We start from the raw sequence: 18,380 nt of genomic DNA on the forward strand, positions 1-18,380 counted from the left end.
AAAAGCTCCCTTATCCCCAATACCAGGTAGTGCTTTCTGGGAACAATCATCGATTCGGTTTCCATGCAGATCTTCCTAACGGATCAACATTGAATCAAGCTCCTGTGTTCCTGCAGCTCGTTACAATCCACTGGGCAGCCTTCAGTGTATGGAAGTAGTGGGACTCTTGTAACTGCCATGGATATTATTCCTTTTGCACGCTTCCATCTGAGACCACTACAACTATATATGCTCAGGCAGTGGAACGGTGGTCACTCCAACCTGACTCAATTGATCATCCTAGACCAGGCAACGAGAGATATTTGCTCGCTCTCTCACGTGCTTTTTGAGATTGTGACTACGAACGCCAGTCTACTAGGTTGGGGTGCGGTCTGGGGTTCCCTGAAGGCACAGGGAACCTGGTCCTTAAAGGAGTCTTCCCTTCCCATCAACATACTGGAACTGAGAGCCATCTTCAATGCGTTGATGGCATGGCCTCAGCTTAGTTCTGTCCGCTTTATCAGATTTCTGTCGGACAACATTATATCATTCGCCTATATCAATCATCATGGGGGACCAAGGAGTTCCCTAGCTATGAGAGAGTTGTCTTGCATCCTTCAGTGGGCGGAATCTCACAATTGTCACATCTCGGCTATTAATATCCCAGGGGTGGACAATTGGGAGGCGGATTTCCTAAGCAGACAGACCTTCCATCCCTGGGGGTGGTCTCTCAATCAGGAGGTCTTCTCAGAGATTACTCTCAGGTGCGGAGTTCCGGAGATAGATCTCATGGCCTCTCGTCTCAATGCCAAACTACCCAGATACGGATTGAGAGACCCTCATGCGGTCTTGGTGGACGCGTTAGCGGTTCCAAGGATCTTCAAACTCATTTATCTGTTTCCTCTGATTGTACTCCTCCCTCGGTTGATAGTCTGCATCAAGCAAGAGCTGGCCTCTGTGATCCTAATTTCTCCAGCGTGGCCACGCAGGACTTGGTTTGTGGACCTCGTGAAGATGTCGTCCTCTTCTCCTTGGAGGTTACCTCTATGAACGGACTATCTTCAGCAGGGTCCGATTCTTTACCAAAATCTCAATTCTCTGAGGCTGACTGCGTGGAGATTGAACGCCTAATTCTCTCTGAGAGGTTTTTCTGATAGTCATTGATACCTCGATTCAGGCTTGTAAACTGGTTACTAGAAACATTTACCACAAGGTGTGGCACACTTCTCTCTTAGTGTGAGAAACAAGGGTTTCTTTGGCACAAGGTGAGGATTCCTCTGATTCTTCTGTTTCTCCAAGATTGTTTGGAGAAAGGTTTGTCGGGCAGTCTTCTTAAAGGGCAGATTTCTGCTCTTTCTGTGTTAGTTCATTTGAAGTTGTCTAATCTCCCCGATGTTCAGGCCCTTGTCGGGATTAGGCCTGTGTTTAAACCTGTTGCTCAGCCTTAGAGCCTTAATCTTGTTCTTTGTGTTCTTCAACAGGCTTCGTTTGAGCCTATGCATTCTGTTGACATTAACCTTTTGTCTTGGAAAGTGTTGTTTTTGTAAGCTATCTCCTTTGCTCGCAGAGTTTGTCTGCCTTACAGTGTGATCCTCCTTATCTTCAATGCGGATAAGGCGGTTTTATGTACCAAGTTAGGTTTCTTACCTAAGGTGGTTTCTTCTCGTAATATCAATCAGGAAATTGTGGTGCCTTATATTTGTTTGAATCCTTCCTCTCCAAAAGAACGTTTTGTTACACAACTTGGATGTGGTCCAAGCTTTGAAGTTCTATCTTCATGCTACAAAGGAATTTCTTCAATCTCTGTCCCTGTTCGTTTTGTATGCTGGTAAGTGCAGAGGTCAAAAGGCCACTGCGACTTCTTTCTTTTTGGTTGCGGAGCATTATCCATATGGCATATGTGGAGGCCGGACAACGCGGCCTCCTGTGAGGATTACAGCTCATTCTACTCGAGCAGTATCTTCTTCTTGGGCCTTTAAGAACAAGGCTTCTGTGGAACAGATCTGTAAGGCTGCTACTTGGTGGTCTTTACACACCTATTTAAAGTTTTACAGATTTTATGTTTTTGCCTCTGCGGAAGCTTCATTCGGCAGAAAAGTGTTGCACGCGGTGGTGCCTTCAGTTTAGGTCTGCCTGCCTTGTTTTTTCCTCCCTGTTCATTCTGTGTCCTCTTCGTCTTGGGTATTGGTTACCAACAGTAATGAATGAATGAATTTGTGGACTCTCCCTGCCATTAGAAAACAAAATGTATGCTTACCTGATATATACCCCTAGTGTTTCTCTTACTTTTCTTTTCTCTCAGATGAATAACTGGGGAACTAGGGGAAGTGAGAAGGATACTTTATGTTTTGGCTGGGGTTTCTTTGCTTCCTCTTGGTGGCCAGGTGTTGTAATTCCCAACAGTAATGACTGAATTTGTGGACTCTCCCTGCCAAGAAAGAAAATAATTTATCAAGTAAGCATACATTTTTATTTATTATTATTATTTATTGATTCCACTGTGGTGTCACATATTTAGCACTACTGTAAGAATAAAATGAAAAACATATTCTGTTTTTTTTTTTTTCTCTATTCCAGGCTAGAAAGCTTGCTGCAATGCTTAAGGATGCAGAGAGAAAAAATGAAGAGTTGAACTTGTTTCTGAAGTCGCAGCAGCTCGAGTCTGAGAGAGCAAAGAGTGATATTGAGCATCTCTTTCAGCACAACAAAAAGCTGCAAGCTGTAGCTGAAGAACATGAGACATTAAAAATATCATATGCTGACCATCTAATGAGGTAGAGACATTTATCTATATAAACCTTTGTGTTTACTGCACTATACAGTATTGAAAGGGTATGAACCGCAATGTGATCCCAATATAACCGTATAGATGCCAGAGACACAACATTTAGTTCATTTGAATTTCTTGTGTTTAAAGTGAAAATGTTGTGAACTAGTTGTTCTTTAATTATTATTGAGTTTTTTTGAGATGGCAGTGAGCGGTTCTTCCAATCCAAATCTTCCCCTACCCATGAGCTTGCAAAGAAAATCAGCTGCCAACAGCAGGGCAGGTTTGAAAGTAAAATATTTATACAAAAATGCACATTTGAGTGATAGAGCTCTTGTATATTATTTATAGTAACAATATAAATGCTGCAAATTATTATATAAATAGTTTCACCTAACCAAAGAAATAAAAGCGATATTTCTTCTGTTATGTGTGATCAGTCCACGGGTCATCATTACTTCTGGGATATTATCTCCTCCCCTACAGGAAGTGCAAGAGGATTCACCCAGCAGAGCTGCATATAGCTCCTCCCCTCTACGTCACTCCCAGTCATTCTCTTGCACCCAGCAACTAGATAGGATGTGTGAGAGGACTATGGTGATTATACTTAGTTTTTATAACTTCAATCAAAAGTTTGTTATTTTACAATAGCACCGGAGCGTGTTATTGCCTCTCTGGCAGAGTTTGAAGAAGAATCTACCAGAGTTTTTACTATGATTTTAACCGGAGTAGTTAAGATCATATTGCTGTTTCTCGGCCATCTGAGGGAGGTAAAAGCTTCAGATCAGGGGACAGCGGGCAGATGAATCTGCATTGAGGTATGTAGCAGTTTTTATTTTCTGAATGGAATTGATGAGAAAATCCTGCCATACCGTTATAATGACATGTATGTATACTCTACACTTCAGTATTCTGGGGATGGTATTTCACCGGAATTACTCTGTTAAAAGTACATTAAACCTTTTAATAGGTATTTATTATGTTAAACGTTTTTGCTGGAATGTAGAATCGTTTGCATTTTCTGAGGTACTGAGTGAATAAATATTTGGGCATTATTTTTCCACTTGGCAGTTGCTTGTTTTAATTGTGACAGTTTCGTTTCTCTCTCACTGCTGTGTGTGAGGGGGAGGGGCCGTTTTTGGCGCTCTTTGCTACGCATCAAAAAATTCCAGTCAGTTACTCTTGTGTTTCCTGCATGATCCGGTTCATCTCTAACAGAACTCAGGGGTCTTCAAACTTCTTTGGAGGGAGGTAGATTCTCTCAGCAGAGCTGTGAGACTTATATATTGACTGTGATTAAAAACGTTGCTCTGTAATTTTTATGTTTCAAATTTAATTATTGTTACTTTACTAATGGGAACAAACCTTTGCTAAAAGTTGTGTTGTTTTTAAGGATTGATGCTATAACTGTCTTTCAGTTCATTATTTCAACTGTCATTTAATCGTTTAGTGCTCTTTGAGGCACAGTACGTTTTTGTTAAATAAGATTGTAACCAAGTTGCAAGTTTATTGCTAGTGTGTTAAACATGTCTGATTCAGAGGAAGATATCTGTGTCATTTGTTCCAATGCCAAGGTGGAGCCCAATAGAAATTTATGTACTAACTGTATTGATGCTACTTTAAATAAAAGCCAATCTGTACAAATTGAACAAATTTCACCAAACAGCGAGGGGAGAGTTATGCCGACTAACTCGCCTCACGTGTCAGTACCTGCATCTCCCGCCCGGGAGGTGCGTGATATTATGGCGCCTAGTACATCTGGGCGGCCATTACAGATAACATTACAAGATATGGCTACTGTTATGACTGAAGTTTTGGCTAAATTACCAGAACTAAGAGGTAAGCGTGATCACTCTGGGGTGAGAACAGAGTGCGCTGATAATACTAGGGCCATGTCTGATACTGCGTCACAGCTTGCAGAACATGAGGACGGAGAGCTTCATTCTGTGGGTGATGGTTCTGATCCAAACAGATTGGATTCAGATATTTCAAATTTTAAATTTAAATTGGAGAACCTCCGTGTATTACTAGGGGAGGTTTTAGCGGCTCTTAATGATTGTAACACTGTTGCAATACCAGAAAAATTGTGTAGGTTGGATAAATACTTTGCGGTACCGGCGAGTACTGACGTTTTTCCTATACCTAAGAGACTAACTGAAATTGTTACTAAGGAGTGGGATAGACCCGGTGTGCCGTTCTCACCCCCTCCAATATTTAGAAAGATGTTTCCAATAGACGCCACCACACGGGACTTATGGCAAACGGTCCCTAAGGTGGAGGGAGCAGTTTCTACTTTAGCTAAGCGTACCACTATCCCGGTGGAGGATAGCTGTGCTTTCTTTCATGTAATTAGCAAGAGTCCATGAGCTAGTGACGTATGGGATATACATTCCTACCAGGAGGGGCAAAGTTTCCCAAACCTTAAAATGCCTATAAATACACCCCTCACCACACCCACAATTCAGTTTTACAAACTTTGCCTCCGATGGAGGTGGTGAAGTAAGTTTGTGCTAGATTCTACGTTGATATGCGCTCCGCAGCAAGTTGGAGCCCGGTTTTCCTCTCAGCGTGCAGTGAATGTCAGAGGGATGTGAGGAGAGTATTGCCTATTTGAATGCAGTGATCTCCTTCTAAGGGGTCTATTTCATAGGTTCTCTGTTATCGGTCGTAGAGATTCATCTCTTACCTCCCTTTTCAGATCGACGATATACTCTTATATATACCATTACCTCTGCTGATTCTCGTTTCAGTACTGGTTTGGCTATCTGCTATATGTAGATGAGTGTCCTGGGGTAAGTAAATCTTATTTTCTGTGACACTCTAAGCTATGGTTGGGCACTTTTTTAATAAAGTTCTAAATATATGTATTCAAACATTTATTTGCCTTGACTCAGAATGTTCAACTTTCCTTATTTTCAGACAGTCAGTTTCATATTTGGGATAATGCATTTTAATTTAACATATTTTACCTTAAAATTTGACTTTTTCCCTGTGGGCTGTTAGGCTCGCTGGGGCTGAAAATGCTTCATTTTATTGCGTCATTCTTGGCGCGGATTTTTTTGGCGCAAAAATTCTATTTTCGTTTCCGGCGTCATACGTGTCGCCGGAAGTTGCGTCATTTTTTGACGTTATTTTGCGCCAAAAATGTCGGCGTTCCGGATGTGGCGTCATTTTTGGCGCCAAAAGCATTTAGGCGCCAAATAATGTGGGCGTCTTTTTTGGCGCTAAAAAATATGGGCGTCATTTTTGTCTCCACATTATTTAAGTCTCATTATTTATTGCTTCTGGTTGCTAGAAGCTTGTTCACTGGCATTTTTTTCCCATTCCTGAAACTGTCATTTAAGGAATTTGATCAATTTTGCTTTATATGTTGTTTTTTTCTTTTACATATTGCAAGATGTTCCACGTTGCAACTGAGTCAGAAGTTACTACAGGAAAATCACTGCACAGTGCTGGAGCTACCAAGCTAAGTCTGCTATAAACTTTTGGTATCTGTTTTCTCCAGCTGTTATTTGTATTGCATGTCATGTCAAACTTATTAATGCAGATAAAATTTCCTTTAGTACTGTTACATTACCTGTTGCTGTTCCGTCAACATCTAATTTTCAGAGTGTTCCTGATAACATAAGAGATTTTATTTATTTTAAATCCATTAAGAAGGCTATGTCTGTTATTTCTCCTTCTAGTATACATAAAAGTCTTTTAAAACTTCTCTTTTTTTCAGATGAATTTTTAAATGAACATCATCATTTTGATGCTGATAAATCTTTGTATTTGTTCAAGATGGAATTTATTCGTTCTTTACTTAAAGAAGTGTTATTTGCATTAGAAATAGAGGATTCTGGTCCTCTTGATACTAAATGTAAACGTTTAAATAAGGTAGTTATTCCAGAAGTGTTTTATCTCCCTGATGCTATTTCTGAAGTAATTTCCAGGGAATGGAATAATTTGGGTAATTTATTTACTCCTTCTAGACGTTTAAGCAAATTATATCCTGTGCCATCTGACAGATTAGAGTTTTTTGGGACAAAAATCCCTAAGGTTATGGGGCTGTCTCTACTCCTGCTAATGTACTACTATTCCTATGGCAGATAGTACTTCATTTAAGGATCCTTTAGATAGGAAAATTGAATCCTTTCTAAGAAAAGCTTACTTATGTTCAGGTAATCTTCTTAGACCTGCTATATTTTTAGCGGATGTTGCTGCAGCTTCAACTTTTTGGTTAGAAGCTTTAGCGCAACAAGTAACAGATCATAATTTTATAGCATTATTATTATTCTATAACATGCTAATAATTTTATTGGTGATACCATCTTTTGATATCATTAGAGTTGATGTCAGGTATATGTCTCTAGCTATTTTAGCTAGAAAAGCTTTATGGATTAAACTTGGAATGCTGACATGTCTTCTAAGTCAACTTTGCTTTCCCTTTCTGTCCAGGGTAAATAATCATTTCGTTCCTTTCCTCACAACAAGGAACAAAAGCCTGATCCTTCATCCTCAGGAGCGGTATCAGTTTGGAAACTATTTTCAGTTTGGAATATATCCGAGCTTTATAGAAACCTATAGCCAGCTCCTAAGTACCTATGAAGGTGCGGCCCTTATTCCAGCTCAGCTGGTATGGGGCAGATTACGTTTTCTTCAAAGAAATTTGGATCAATTCCGTTCTTAATCTCTGGTTTCAGAAACATTGTTTCAGAAAGGTACAGAATTGGCTTCAAGTTAAGGCCTCCTGCTAAGAGATTCTTTTCTTTCCCGTGTCCCAGTTAACACAGCAAGGCTCAGCATTTCTGAAATGTGTTTCAGATCTAGAGTTGGCTGGAGTATTTATGCCAGTTCCAGTTCTGGAACAGGGGCTGGGGTTTTATTTTATCTCTTCATTGTACCAAAGAAGGTCAATTCCTTCAGACCAGTTCTGGATCTATCATTATTGAATCGTTATGTTAGGATACCAACATTCAAGATGGTTACTGTAGGACTATCCTGCCTTTTGTTTAGCAAGGGCATTATATGTCTACAATAGATTTACAGGATGTGTATCTGCATATTCCGATTCATCCAGATTACTTTTAGTGTCTGAGATTCTCTTTTTAGACAAGCATTACCAGTTTTGTGGCTCTACCGTTTGGCCTAGCCTCAGTTCCAAGAATTTTTTTCAAAGGTTCTCGGTGCCCTTCTTTCTGTAATCAGAGAATAGGGTTTTGGTATTTCCTTATTTGGACGATATCTTGGTACTTGCTCAGTCTTCTCATTTTCGTAGAATCTCATACGAATCGACTTGTGTTGTTTCTTCAAGTTCATGGTTGGAGGATCAATTTACCAATCAGTTCATTGATTCCTCAGACAAGGGTAACCTTTTTAGGTTTCTAGATAAATTCAGTGTCTATGACTCTGTCCTTGTCAGACAAGAGAAGTTTAACATTGATATCAGCTTGTCAAAACCTTCAGTCACAATCATTCCCTTTGGTAGCCTTATGCATGGAAATGTTGGGTCTTAGGACTGCCGCTTCAGATGCGATCTCCTTTGCTCGTTTTCACATGCGACCTCTTCAGCTCTGTATGCTGAACCAATGGTGCAGGGATTACTCAAAGATATCTCAATTTATATCTTTAAACCGATTTTACGACACTCTCTGACATGGTGGACAGATCACCATCGTTTAGTTCAGGGGGCTTCTTTGTTCTTCCGACCTGGACTATAATCTCAACAGATGCTAGTTTTACAGGTTGGGGAGCTGTGTGGGGGTATCTGACGGCACAAGGGGTTTGGGAATCTCAGGAGGTGAGATTTCCGATCAATATTTTGGAACTCCGTGCAATTTTCAGAGCTCTTCAGTCTTGGCCTCTTCCGAAGAGAGAGTTGTTCATTTGTTTTCAGATAAGACAATGTCACAACTGTGGCATACATCAATCATCAAGGAGGGACTCACAGTCCTCTGGCTATGAAAGAAGTATCTCGAATTTTGGTTTGGGCGGAATCCAGCTCCTGTCTAATCTCTGCGGTTTATATCCCAGGTATGGACAATTGGAAAGCGGATTATCTCAGTCGCCAAACGTTGCATCCGGGCGAATGGTCTCTTCAACCAGAGGTATTTCTTCAGATTGTTCAAATGTGGGAACTTCCAGAAATAGATCTGATGGCTTCTCATCTAAACAAGAAACTTCCCAGGTATCTGTCCAGATCCCGGGATCCTCAGGCGGAGGCAGTGGATGCATTTTCACTTCCTTGGAAGTATCATCCTGCCTATATCTTTCCGCCTCTAGTTCTTCTTCCAAGAGTAATCTCCAAGATTCTGAAGGAATGCTCGTTTGTTCTGCTGGTAGCTCCGGCATGGCCTCACAGGTTTTGGTATGAGGATCTTGTCCGGATGGCCTCTTGCCAACCGTGGACTCTTCCGTTAAGACCAGACCTTTTGTCTCAAGGTCCTTTTTTTCCATCAGGATCTGAAATCCTTAAATTTAAAGGTATGGAGATTGAACGCTTGATTCTTCGTCAAAGAGGTTTCTCTGACTCTGTGATTAATACTATGTTACAGGCTCGTAAATCTGTATCCAGAGAGATATATTATAGAGTCTGGAAGTCTTATATTTCTTGGTGTCTTTCTCATCATTTTTCTTGGCATTCTTTTAGAATACCAAGAATATTACAATTTCTTCAGGATGGTTTAGATAAGGGTTTGTCCGCAAGTTCCTTGAAAGGTCAAATCTCTGCTCTTTCTGTTCTTTTTCACAGAAAGATTGCTATTCTTCCTGATATTCATTGTTTTGTACAAGCTTTGGTTCGTATAAAGCCTGTCATTAAGTCAATTTCTCCTCCTTGGAGTTTGAATTTGGTTCTGGGGGCTCTTTAAGCTCCTCCATTTGAACCTATGCATTCATTGGATATTTAATTACTTTCTTGGAAAGTTTTGTTCCTTTTGGCCATCTCTTCTGCCAGAAGAGTTTCTGAATTATCTGCTCTTTCTTGTGAGTCTCCTTTTCTGATTTTTCATCAGGATAAGGCGGTGTTGCGAACTTCTTTTGAATTTTTACCTAAGTTGTGAATTCCAACAACATTAGTAGAAACATTGTGGTTCCTTCATTATGTCCTAATCCTAAGAATTCTAAGGAGAAATCGTTGCATTCTTTGGATGTTATTAGAGCTTTGAAATATTATGTTGAAGCTATTAAGTCTTTCCGAAAGACTTCTGGTTTATTTGTTATCTTTTCCGGTTTTAGATAGGCCAGAAAACTTCTGCCATTTCTTTGGCATCTTGGTTGAAATCTTTATTTCATCTTGCCTATTTTGAGTCGGGTAAGACTCCGCCTCATAGGATTACAGCTCATTCTACTAGGTCAGTTTCTACTTCCTGGGCGTTTAGGAATGAAGCTTCGGTTGATCAGATTTGCAAAGTGGCAACTTGGTTCTCTTTGCATACTTTTACCAAATTCTACCATTTTGTTGTATTTTCTTCTTCTGAAGCAGTTTTTGGTAGAAAAGTACTTCAGGCAGCGGTTTCAGTTTGAATCTTCTGCTTATGTTTTTCATTAAACTTTATTTTGGGTGTGGATTATTTTCAGCAGGAATTGGCTGTCTTTATTTTATCCCTCCCTCTCTAGTGACTCTTGTGTGGAAAGATCCACATCTTGGGTAGTCATTATCCCATACGTCACTAGCTCATGGACTCTTGCTAATTACATGAAAGAAAACATAATTTATGTAAGAACTTACCTGATAAATTCATTTCTTTCATATTAGCAAGAGTCCATGAGGCCCGCCCTTTTTTGTGGTGGTTATGATTTTTTTGTATAAAGCACAATTATTCCAATTCCTTATTTTATATGCTTTCGCACTTTTTTCTTATCACCCCACTTCTTGGCTATTCGTTAAACTGAATTGTGGGTGTGGTGAGGGGTGTATTTATAGGCATTTTAAGGTTTGGGAAACTTTGCCCCTCCTGGTAGGAATGTATATCCCATACGTCACTAGCTCATGGACTCTTGCTAATATGAAAGAAATGAATTTATCAGGTAAGTTCTTACATAAATTATGTTTTTTCAGATCCAATGGATAAAAAATTAGAGGGTTACCTTAAGAAAATGTTTGTTCAACAAGGTTTTATATTGCAACCCCTTGCATGCATCGCGCCGATTACGGCTGCGGCAGCATTTTGGATTGAGTCTCTGGAAGAGAACCTTAGTTCAGCTACGCTGGACGACATTACGGACAGGCTTAGAGTCCTTAAACTAGCTAATTCATTCATTTCGGAGGCCGTAGTACATTTAACCAAACTTACGGCTAAGAACTCAGGATTCGCCATTCAGGCACGTAGGGCGCTGTGGCTAAAATCCTGGTCAGCTGATGTAACTTCTAAGTCCAAATTACTTAATATACCTTTCAAGGGGCAAACTTTATTTGGGCCCGGTTTGAAAGAAATTATCGCTGACATTACAGGAGGTAAGGGCCACGCCCTGCCTCAAGACAAAGCCAAAGCTAAGGCTAGACAGTCTAATTTTCGTCCCTTTCGGAATTTCAAAGCAGGAGCAGCATCAACTTCCACTGCACCAAAACAGGAAGGAGCTGTTGCTCGTTACAGACAAGGCTGGAAACCTAACCAGTCCTGGAACAAGGGCAAGCAGGCCAGGAAACCTGCTGCTGCCCCAAAGACAGCATGAACCGAGGGCCCCCGATCCGGGACCGGATCTAGTGGGGGGCAGACTCTCTCTCTTCGCCCAGGCCTGGGCAAGAGATGTTCAGGATCCCTGGGCGCTAGAGATCATATCTCAGGGATACCTTCTAGACTTCAAATTCTCTCCCCCAAGAGGGAGATTTCATCTGTCAAGGTTGTCAACAAACCAGATAAAGAAAGAAGCGTTTCTACGCTGTGTACAAGATCTGTTATTAATGGGAGTGATCCATCCGGTTCCGCGGTCGGAACAAGGACAAGGGTTTTACTCAAACCTGTTTGTGGTTCCCAAAAAAGAGGGAACTTTCAGGCCAATCTTGGATTTAAAGATCCTAAACAAATTCCTAAGAGTTCCATCGTTCAAAATGGAAACTATTCGGACAATCTTACCCATGATCCAAAAGGGTCAGTACATGACCACAGTGGATTTAAAGGATGCTTACCTTCACATACCGATTCACAAAGATCATTACCGGTATCTAAGGTTTGCCTTCTTAGACAGGCATTACCAGTTTGTAGCTCTTCCATTCGGATTGGCTACGGCTCCAAGAATCTTCACAAAGGTTCTGGGTGCCCTTCTGGCGGTATTAAGACCGCGAGGAATTTCGGTAGCTCCGTACCTAGACGACATTCTGATACAAGCTTCAAGCTTTCAAACTGCCAAGTCTCATACAGAGTTAGTTCTGGCATTTCTAAGGTCGCATGGATGGAAAGTGAACGAAAAGAAGAGTTCTCTTTTTCCTCTCACAAGAGTTCCATTCTTGGGGACTCTTATAGATTCTGTAGAAATGAAGATTTATCTGACAGAAGACAGATTAACAAAGCTTCTAAATGCATGCCGTGTCCTTCATTCCATTCAACTCCCGTCAGTAGCTCAATGCATGGAGGTGATCGGCTTAATGGTAGCAGCAATGGACATAGTACCCTTTGCACGTCTACATCTCAGACCGCTGCAATTGTGCATGCTGAGTCAGTGGAATGGGGATTACTCAGACTTGTCCCCTACTCTGAATCTGGATCAAGAGACCAGAAACTCTCTCCTATGGTGGCTTTCTCGGCCACATCTGTCCAGGGGGATGCCATTCAGCAGGCCGGACTGGACAATTGTAACAACAGACGCCAGCCTACTAGGTTGGGGCGCTGTCTGGAATTCTCTGAAGGCTCAGGGACAATGGAATCAGGAGGAAAGTCTCCTGCCAATAAACATTCTGGAATTAAGAGCAGTTCTCCATGCCCTTCTGGCTTGGCCCCAGTTAAAAACTCGGGGGTTCATCAGGTTTCAGTCGGACAACATCACGACTGTAGCTTACATCAACCATCAAGGAGGGACAAGAAGCTCCCTAGCAATGATGGAAGTATCAAAGATAATTCGCTGGGCAGAGTCTCACTCTTGCCACCTGTCAGCAATCCACATCCCGGGAGTGGAGAACTGGGAGGCGGATTTCTTGAGTCGCCAGACTTTTCATCCGGGGGAGTGGGAACTTCATCCGGAGATCTTTGCCCAAATACTTCGACGTTGGGGCAAACCAGAGATAGATCTCATGGCGTCTCGCCAGAACGCCAAACTTCCTCGCTACGGGTCCAGATCCAGGGATCCGGGAGCGGTTCTGATAGATGCCTTGACAGCACCTTGGAACTTCGGGATGGCTTATGTGTTTCCACCCTTCCCGCTGCTTCCTCGATTGATTGCCAAAATCAAACAGGAGAGAGCATCAGTGATTCTAATAGCGCCTGCATGGCCACGCAGGACTTGGTATGCAGATCTAGTGGACATGTCATCCTGTCCGCCTTGGTCTCTACCTCTAAGACAGGACCTTCTGATACAGGGTCCATTCAAACATCAAAATCTAACTTCTCTGAAGCTGACTGCTTGGAAATTGAACGCTTGATTTTATCAAAACGTGGTTTTTCTGAGTCGGTTATTGATACCCTGATACAGGCTAGGAAGCCTGTTACCAGAAGGATTTACCATAAGATATGGCGTAAATACCTATACTGGTGCGAATCCAAAGGTTACTCCTGGAGTAAGGTTAGGATTCCTAGGATATTGTCCTTTCTACAAGAAGGTTTAGAAAAGGGTTTATCGGCTAGCTCATTAAAGGGACAGATCTCAGCTCTGTCCATCTTGTTACACAGGCGTCTGTCAGAAAATCCAGACGTCCAGGCCTTTTGTCAGGCTTTAGCTAGGATCAAGCCTGTGTTTAAATCTGTTGCTCCGCCATGGAGTTTAAACTTAGTTCTTAACGTTTTACAGGGTGTTCCGTTTGAACCCCTTCATTCCATTGATATAAAATTGTTATCTTGGAAAGTTCTGTTTTTAATGGCTATTTCCTCGGCTCGAAGAGTCTCTGAGTTATCAGCCTTACATTGTGATTCTCCTTATCTGATTTTTCACTCAGACAAGGTAGTTCTGCGTACTAAACCTGGGTTCTTACCTAAGGTAGTCACTAACAGGAATATCAATCAAGAGATTGTTGTTCCATCCTTGTGTCCAAATCCTTCTTCAAAGAAGGAACGTCTTCTACACAATCTGGATGTACTTCGTGCCCTCAAGTTCTACTTGCAGGCAACTAAGGATTTTCGACAAACGTCTTCCCTGTTTGTCGTGTACTCTGGTCAGAGGAGAGGTCATAAGGCTTCGGCTACCTCTCTCTCCTTCTGGCTTCGTAGCATAATTCGTTTAGCCTATGAGACTGCTGGACAGCAGCCTCCTGAAAGAATTACAGCTCATTCTACTAGAGCTGTGGCTTCCACTTGGGCCTTTAAGAATGAGGCCTCTGTTGAACAGATTTGCAAGGCTGCAACTTGGTCTTCGCTTCATACTTTTTCCAAATTTTACAAATTTGACACTTTTGCTTCTTCGGAGGCTATTTTTGGGAGAAAGGTTCTTCAGGCAGTGGTTCCTTCTGTATAATGAGCCTGCCTATCCCTCCCGTCATCCGTGTACTTTTGCTTTGGTATTGGTATCCCAGAAGTAATGATGACCCGTGGACTGATCACACATAACAGAAGAAAACATAATTTATGCTTACCTGATAAATTCCTTTCTTCTGTTGTGTGATCAGTCCACGGCCCGCCCTGTTTTAAGGCAGGTAAATATCTTTTTAATTATACTCCAGTCACCACTTCACCCTTGGTTTCTCCTTTCTCGTTGATTCTTGGTCGAATGACTGGGAGTGACGTAGAGGGGAGGAGCTATATGCAGCTCTGCTGGGTGAATCCTCTTGCACTTCCTGTAGGGGAGGAGATAATATCCCAGAAGTAATGATGACCCGTGGACTGATCACACAACAGAAGAAAGGAATTTATCAGGTAAGCATAAATTATGTTATTCCTTGTTAAACTTAATTTTAAAAAAAATGCAAATCATTCAACCTGTATTTTTTGTGTAGTTTTGATCTGAGCTCTTTGCGTTTTAAAGGAACGTGGAAACCAAAATTGAACTTTAATGATCCAGATAAAGCAATAAAAAAAAAAAACTTTCCAGTTCTAAAAGTTGACTTGGTTTTGGTTTCATTGTATGAAAATCTTACACATTGGTGTTTGGGAAGGTGAACTGATAAAAACATGAGACCATAAAATGTGTGCTTAGAATATTTATAAAATAATTGCTCATGTGCTGCCAATTATGTATGCCATGGAAAATATCACAAAACTAGTTTACTTATTTTGCATTTCATTGTATGGTATTTTCTAAATGTTATTTCTGCAAACTAGGCTCATTTTCTAAAACTGCTTGATCTGCTGAAAAAGTAAGTTGTAATTTGCATGGTTACCTTACAGAATAAATGTTGAAACAGTAGATGAGGTTGAAAAAAAGACCGAAGTCCATCGAGCTCAACCTATGCAAATCTAATATACTTACAAAAAATCTCCAGTTGAGCTTAAATTAATCCCATTAAAAGGTGACCCATTTAACACAAACATTCATATCCATGAATTCTGTTTCTAGCCAGAAATGTATCCAAACCCTTTTTAAATGTATCTAGGCCGGGTATTGGCATCCACCATCTCCTTTGGTTCCCTCAATTCTATTGCTCTTACAGTGGAAAAATTTTTCCGTTGGAGATTAAATCTCCTTTCCTCCAGCCTTAACTTGTGACCTCTTGTCACAAAATTTTTTATTGGAATAAACAGATCTTGTGCCATCTCTGTATATGGGCCTTGAATATATTTATATAAAGTAATTGTCACCTCTCAAGTGCCTTTTTTTCTAGAGAAAACAGACACAGTTTTGCTAACCTCTCCTCATAGCTTAAATTCTCCATTCCCCTTATTAGCTTTGTGGCCCTACTCTGAACTTTTACAAGGTTTGCAATGTCTTTTTTGAGATTGGTCCCCAGAACTGCACTCCATACTGAAGGTGAGGTCTTACCAGGGGTTTATATAGTGACAGAATTATGCTTTCCTCCATTGAATCAATGCCTCTTTTAATACATGCTAGTATTTTATTTGCCTTAGATGCCACTGGCCCTGCATTGTGCACCCAACTTTAGCTTGTCATCTATTACTACTCCCAAATCCCTTTCCTCCTCTGTTTGGCTAAGTCTAGTCCCATTTAAATAATACATTGCCTGCTTATTTTTACTTACAAAATGTAGAACCTTGAATTTTCCAGTATTAAATCTCATTTTCTTTCATGTAATTTGGCAAGAGTCCATGAGCTAGTGATGTATGGGATATACAATCCGACCGGGAGGGGCAAAGTTTCCCAAACCTCAAAATGTCTATAAATACAACCCTCACCACACCCACAATTCAGTTTTACAAACTTTGCCTCCTATGGAGGTGGTGAAGTAAGTTTGTGCTTGATTTTCTTCGTTGATATGTACTTCTCAGCATTTTAAAGCCCGATTCCTCTCATAGTACAGCGTTTGTCAGAGGGATGTGAAGGGAGTATCATCTAGTGATTCTATGGTTTTCTTTACGGGAAATCTTTTCAAAGGTTCTCTGTTATCGGTCGTAGAGATTCATCTCCTACCTCCCTCAGATCGACGATATACTCTCATATTCCATTACCTCTACTGATACTGTTTCAGTAGTGGTTTGGCTATCTGTTAAATGTGGATGGGTGTCTTTCGGTAAGTATGTTTTCTTCTACAAGATATGACGAGTCCACGGATTTCATCCTTGTGGGATTTATCCTCCTGCTAACAGGAAGTGGCAAAGAGCACCACAGCAGAGCTGTATATATAGCTCCTCCCTTCCCTCCACCTCCAGTCATTCTCTTTGCCTGTGTTGGTAATAGGAAGAGGTAAAGTGAGGTGTTAGTTTTAGATTCTTCAATCAAGAAGTTTTTTATTTTAAAATGGTACCGGTGAGTACTATTTTCCTCAGGGAGATATCATCAGTCTGGATTCCTAAGAGGAATGAAGAGATCCTTTTTCTTCCCTGAGGTTGATGATTTTAGCAGTCGTCTGGTTCCCACAGAGCTTCTGAAGGTAGTGCAAGAGATCTTCAGTGTGGAGAACGGTGTCATGCTACAAGCAGCATTGAGGTATGTTCAGTCTTTTATTTCTGAGGAGACTTGCTATATCATAACTGGCTGACATTCCCTGTAAGGGAAGGGGTAAGCAGTAGACCTATATGGATTAGGGTGTTTAATGATATTCCTGTTTTACTCATATTGATACTACGGTTATGTATCTTTATAAGGGGCTTGACACTGGGAGAGGCAGCTGTAACACTTTATTTATTTCATATTGGGTGAAAGATCCTATCGATAAGATATAAGTGTGAGTGAAGGGGACCACATGGCTTATTACAAACCGATTCCCATGCGGTTAGGCAGACTTTTGATGCGACGTCCATAGTGAGCGGGGCCTATTTCGCTCAGGCGCGCAGTTTCTTCTCTCTAGAAGGCAGCAGGCACTTGCTCCGGTGGGACCTAAGGTTGAATATCAGTCACCGGATCGTTATTGAGTCAATCTTGTGTACCCAGGGGGCAGGTAGGCGCCACAGCAGAGATGTGGCGAGGTGCAGGGGCTGTTATCGTTATTTAAAGTTTATTTTCAGAATAAAAAGTCTCCTTAAAAGATGATTTAGCTTTTTCTCATATGCTGCAATAATTTTTGGCAAATTTGAACTACTCTGTGTAATTTTTTAGTGCTAAAAACTCGTTTTGGTGCAGTACAGTAAAATTGTTGCGCTTTTATTATTTAAAGGCGCAATACATTTTTTTTCTAAAAATTCTTTGAATCAATAAATAAGGTTAAAAACGACTATTGTGGCTATTGCTAGTCTGTTTAACATGTCTGAACTTGAGGAAACTCCTTGTTCTATGTGTTTAGAGGCCATTGTGGAACCCCCTTTGTACTTTGTGTACCTCTTGTACTGAAAGGGCCTTACAATGTAAAAAGCATATTTTATGTAAAGAAAGTGTGCCTAATGATGATTCTCAGTCTGAAGAGAATCAGGATATGCCGCCTAATTCTCCCCAAGTGTCACAACCTTTAACGCCCACCCAAGCAACGCAGAGTTCCTCAACCGCGTCTTAATTCTTTTACTCTGCAGGATATGGCTGCAGTTATGTCAACTACCCTTACAGAGGTATTATCTAAGTTGCCAGTGTTACAGGGTAAACGCAGTAGGACAGGAATCAATGTAAATACTGAGTCCTCTGATGCTTTGTTGGCTATTTCCGATGTACCCTCACAGGGATCTGGAACACCTCCGCCTGTTACTTAGGGAGGTTTTAAGGACTCTGGATGACTGTGACCCTATTATGGTACCACCAGAGAAATTGTGGAAAATGGACAAATATCTGGACAAATATCTGGAAGTTCCCGCTTACACTTATGTTTTTACGGTTCCCAAGAGAATCTCGGAGATTCTAAAGAAGGAGTGGGACAGACCAGGTATACCATTCTCTCCACCTCCTAATTTTAAGAAAATGTATCCCATATCAGACACCATTCGGGACTCTTGGCAAACTGTCCCTAAGGAGGAGGGAGCTATATCTACCCTGG

General features: G+C 41.1%; 1 protein-coding gene across 1 annotated transcript in view; it reads left to right on the top strand.

The window, feature by feature from the left end:
- The window catches only part of CIP2A (cellular inhibitor of PP2A), a 335,048-nt gene that overhangs the window by 180,724 nt on the left and 135,944 nt on the right, over positions 1–18,380 (top strand). Inside the window, exon 17 of the mRNA XM_053707535.1 lies at positions 2,557–2,753. Coding sequence (XP_053563510.1) covers positions 2,557–2,753 — 197 coding nt within the window. The remainder of the gene's footprint in view (positions 1–2,556; positions 2,754–18,380) is intronic.

This window comes from Bombina bombina, chromosome 3 (assembly GCF_027579735.1).
Source record: "Bombina bombina isolate aBomBom1 chromosome 3, aBomBom1.pri, whole genome shotgun sequence".
Lineage (NCBI taxonomy): Eukaryota > Metazoa > Chordata > Amphibia > Anura > Bombinatoridae > Bombina > Bombina bombina.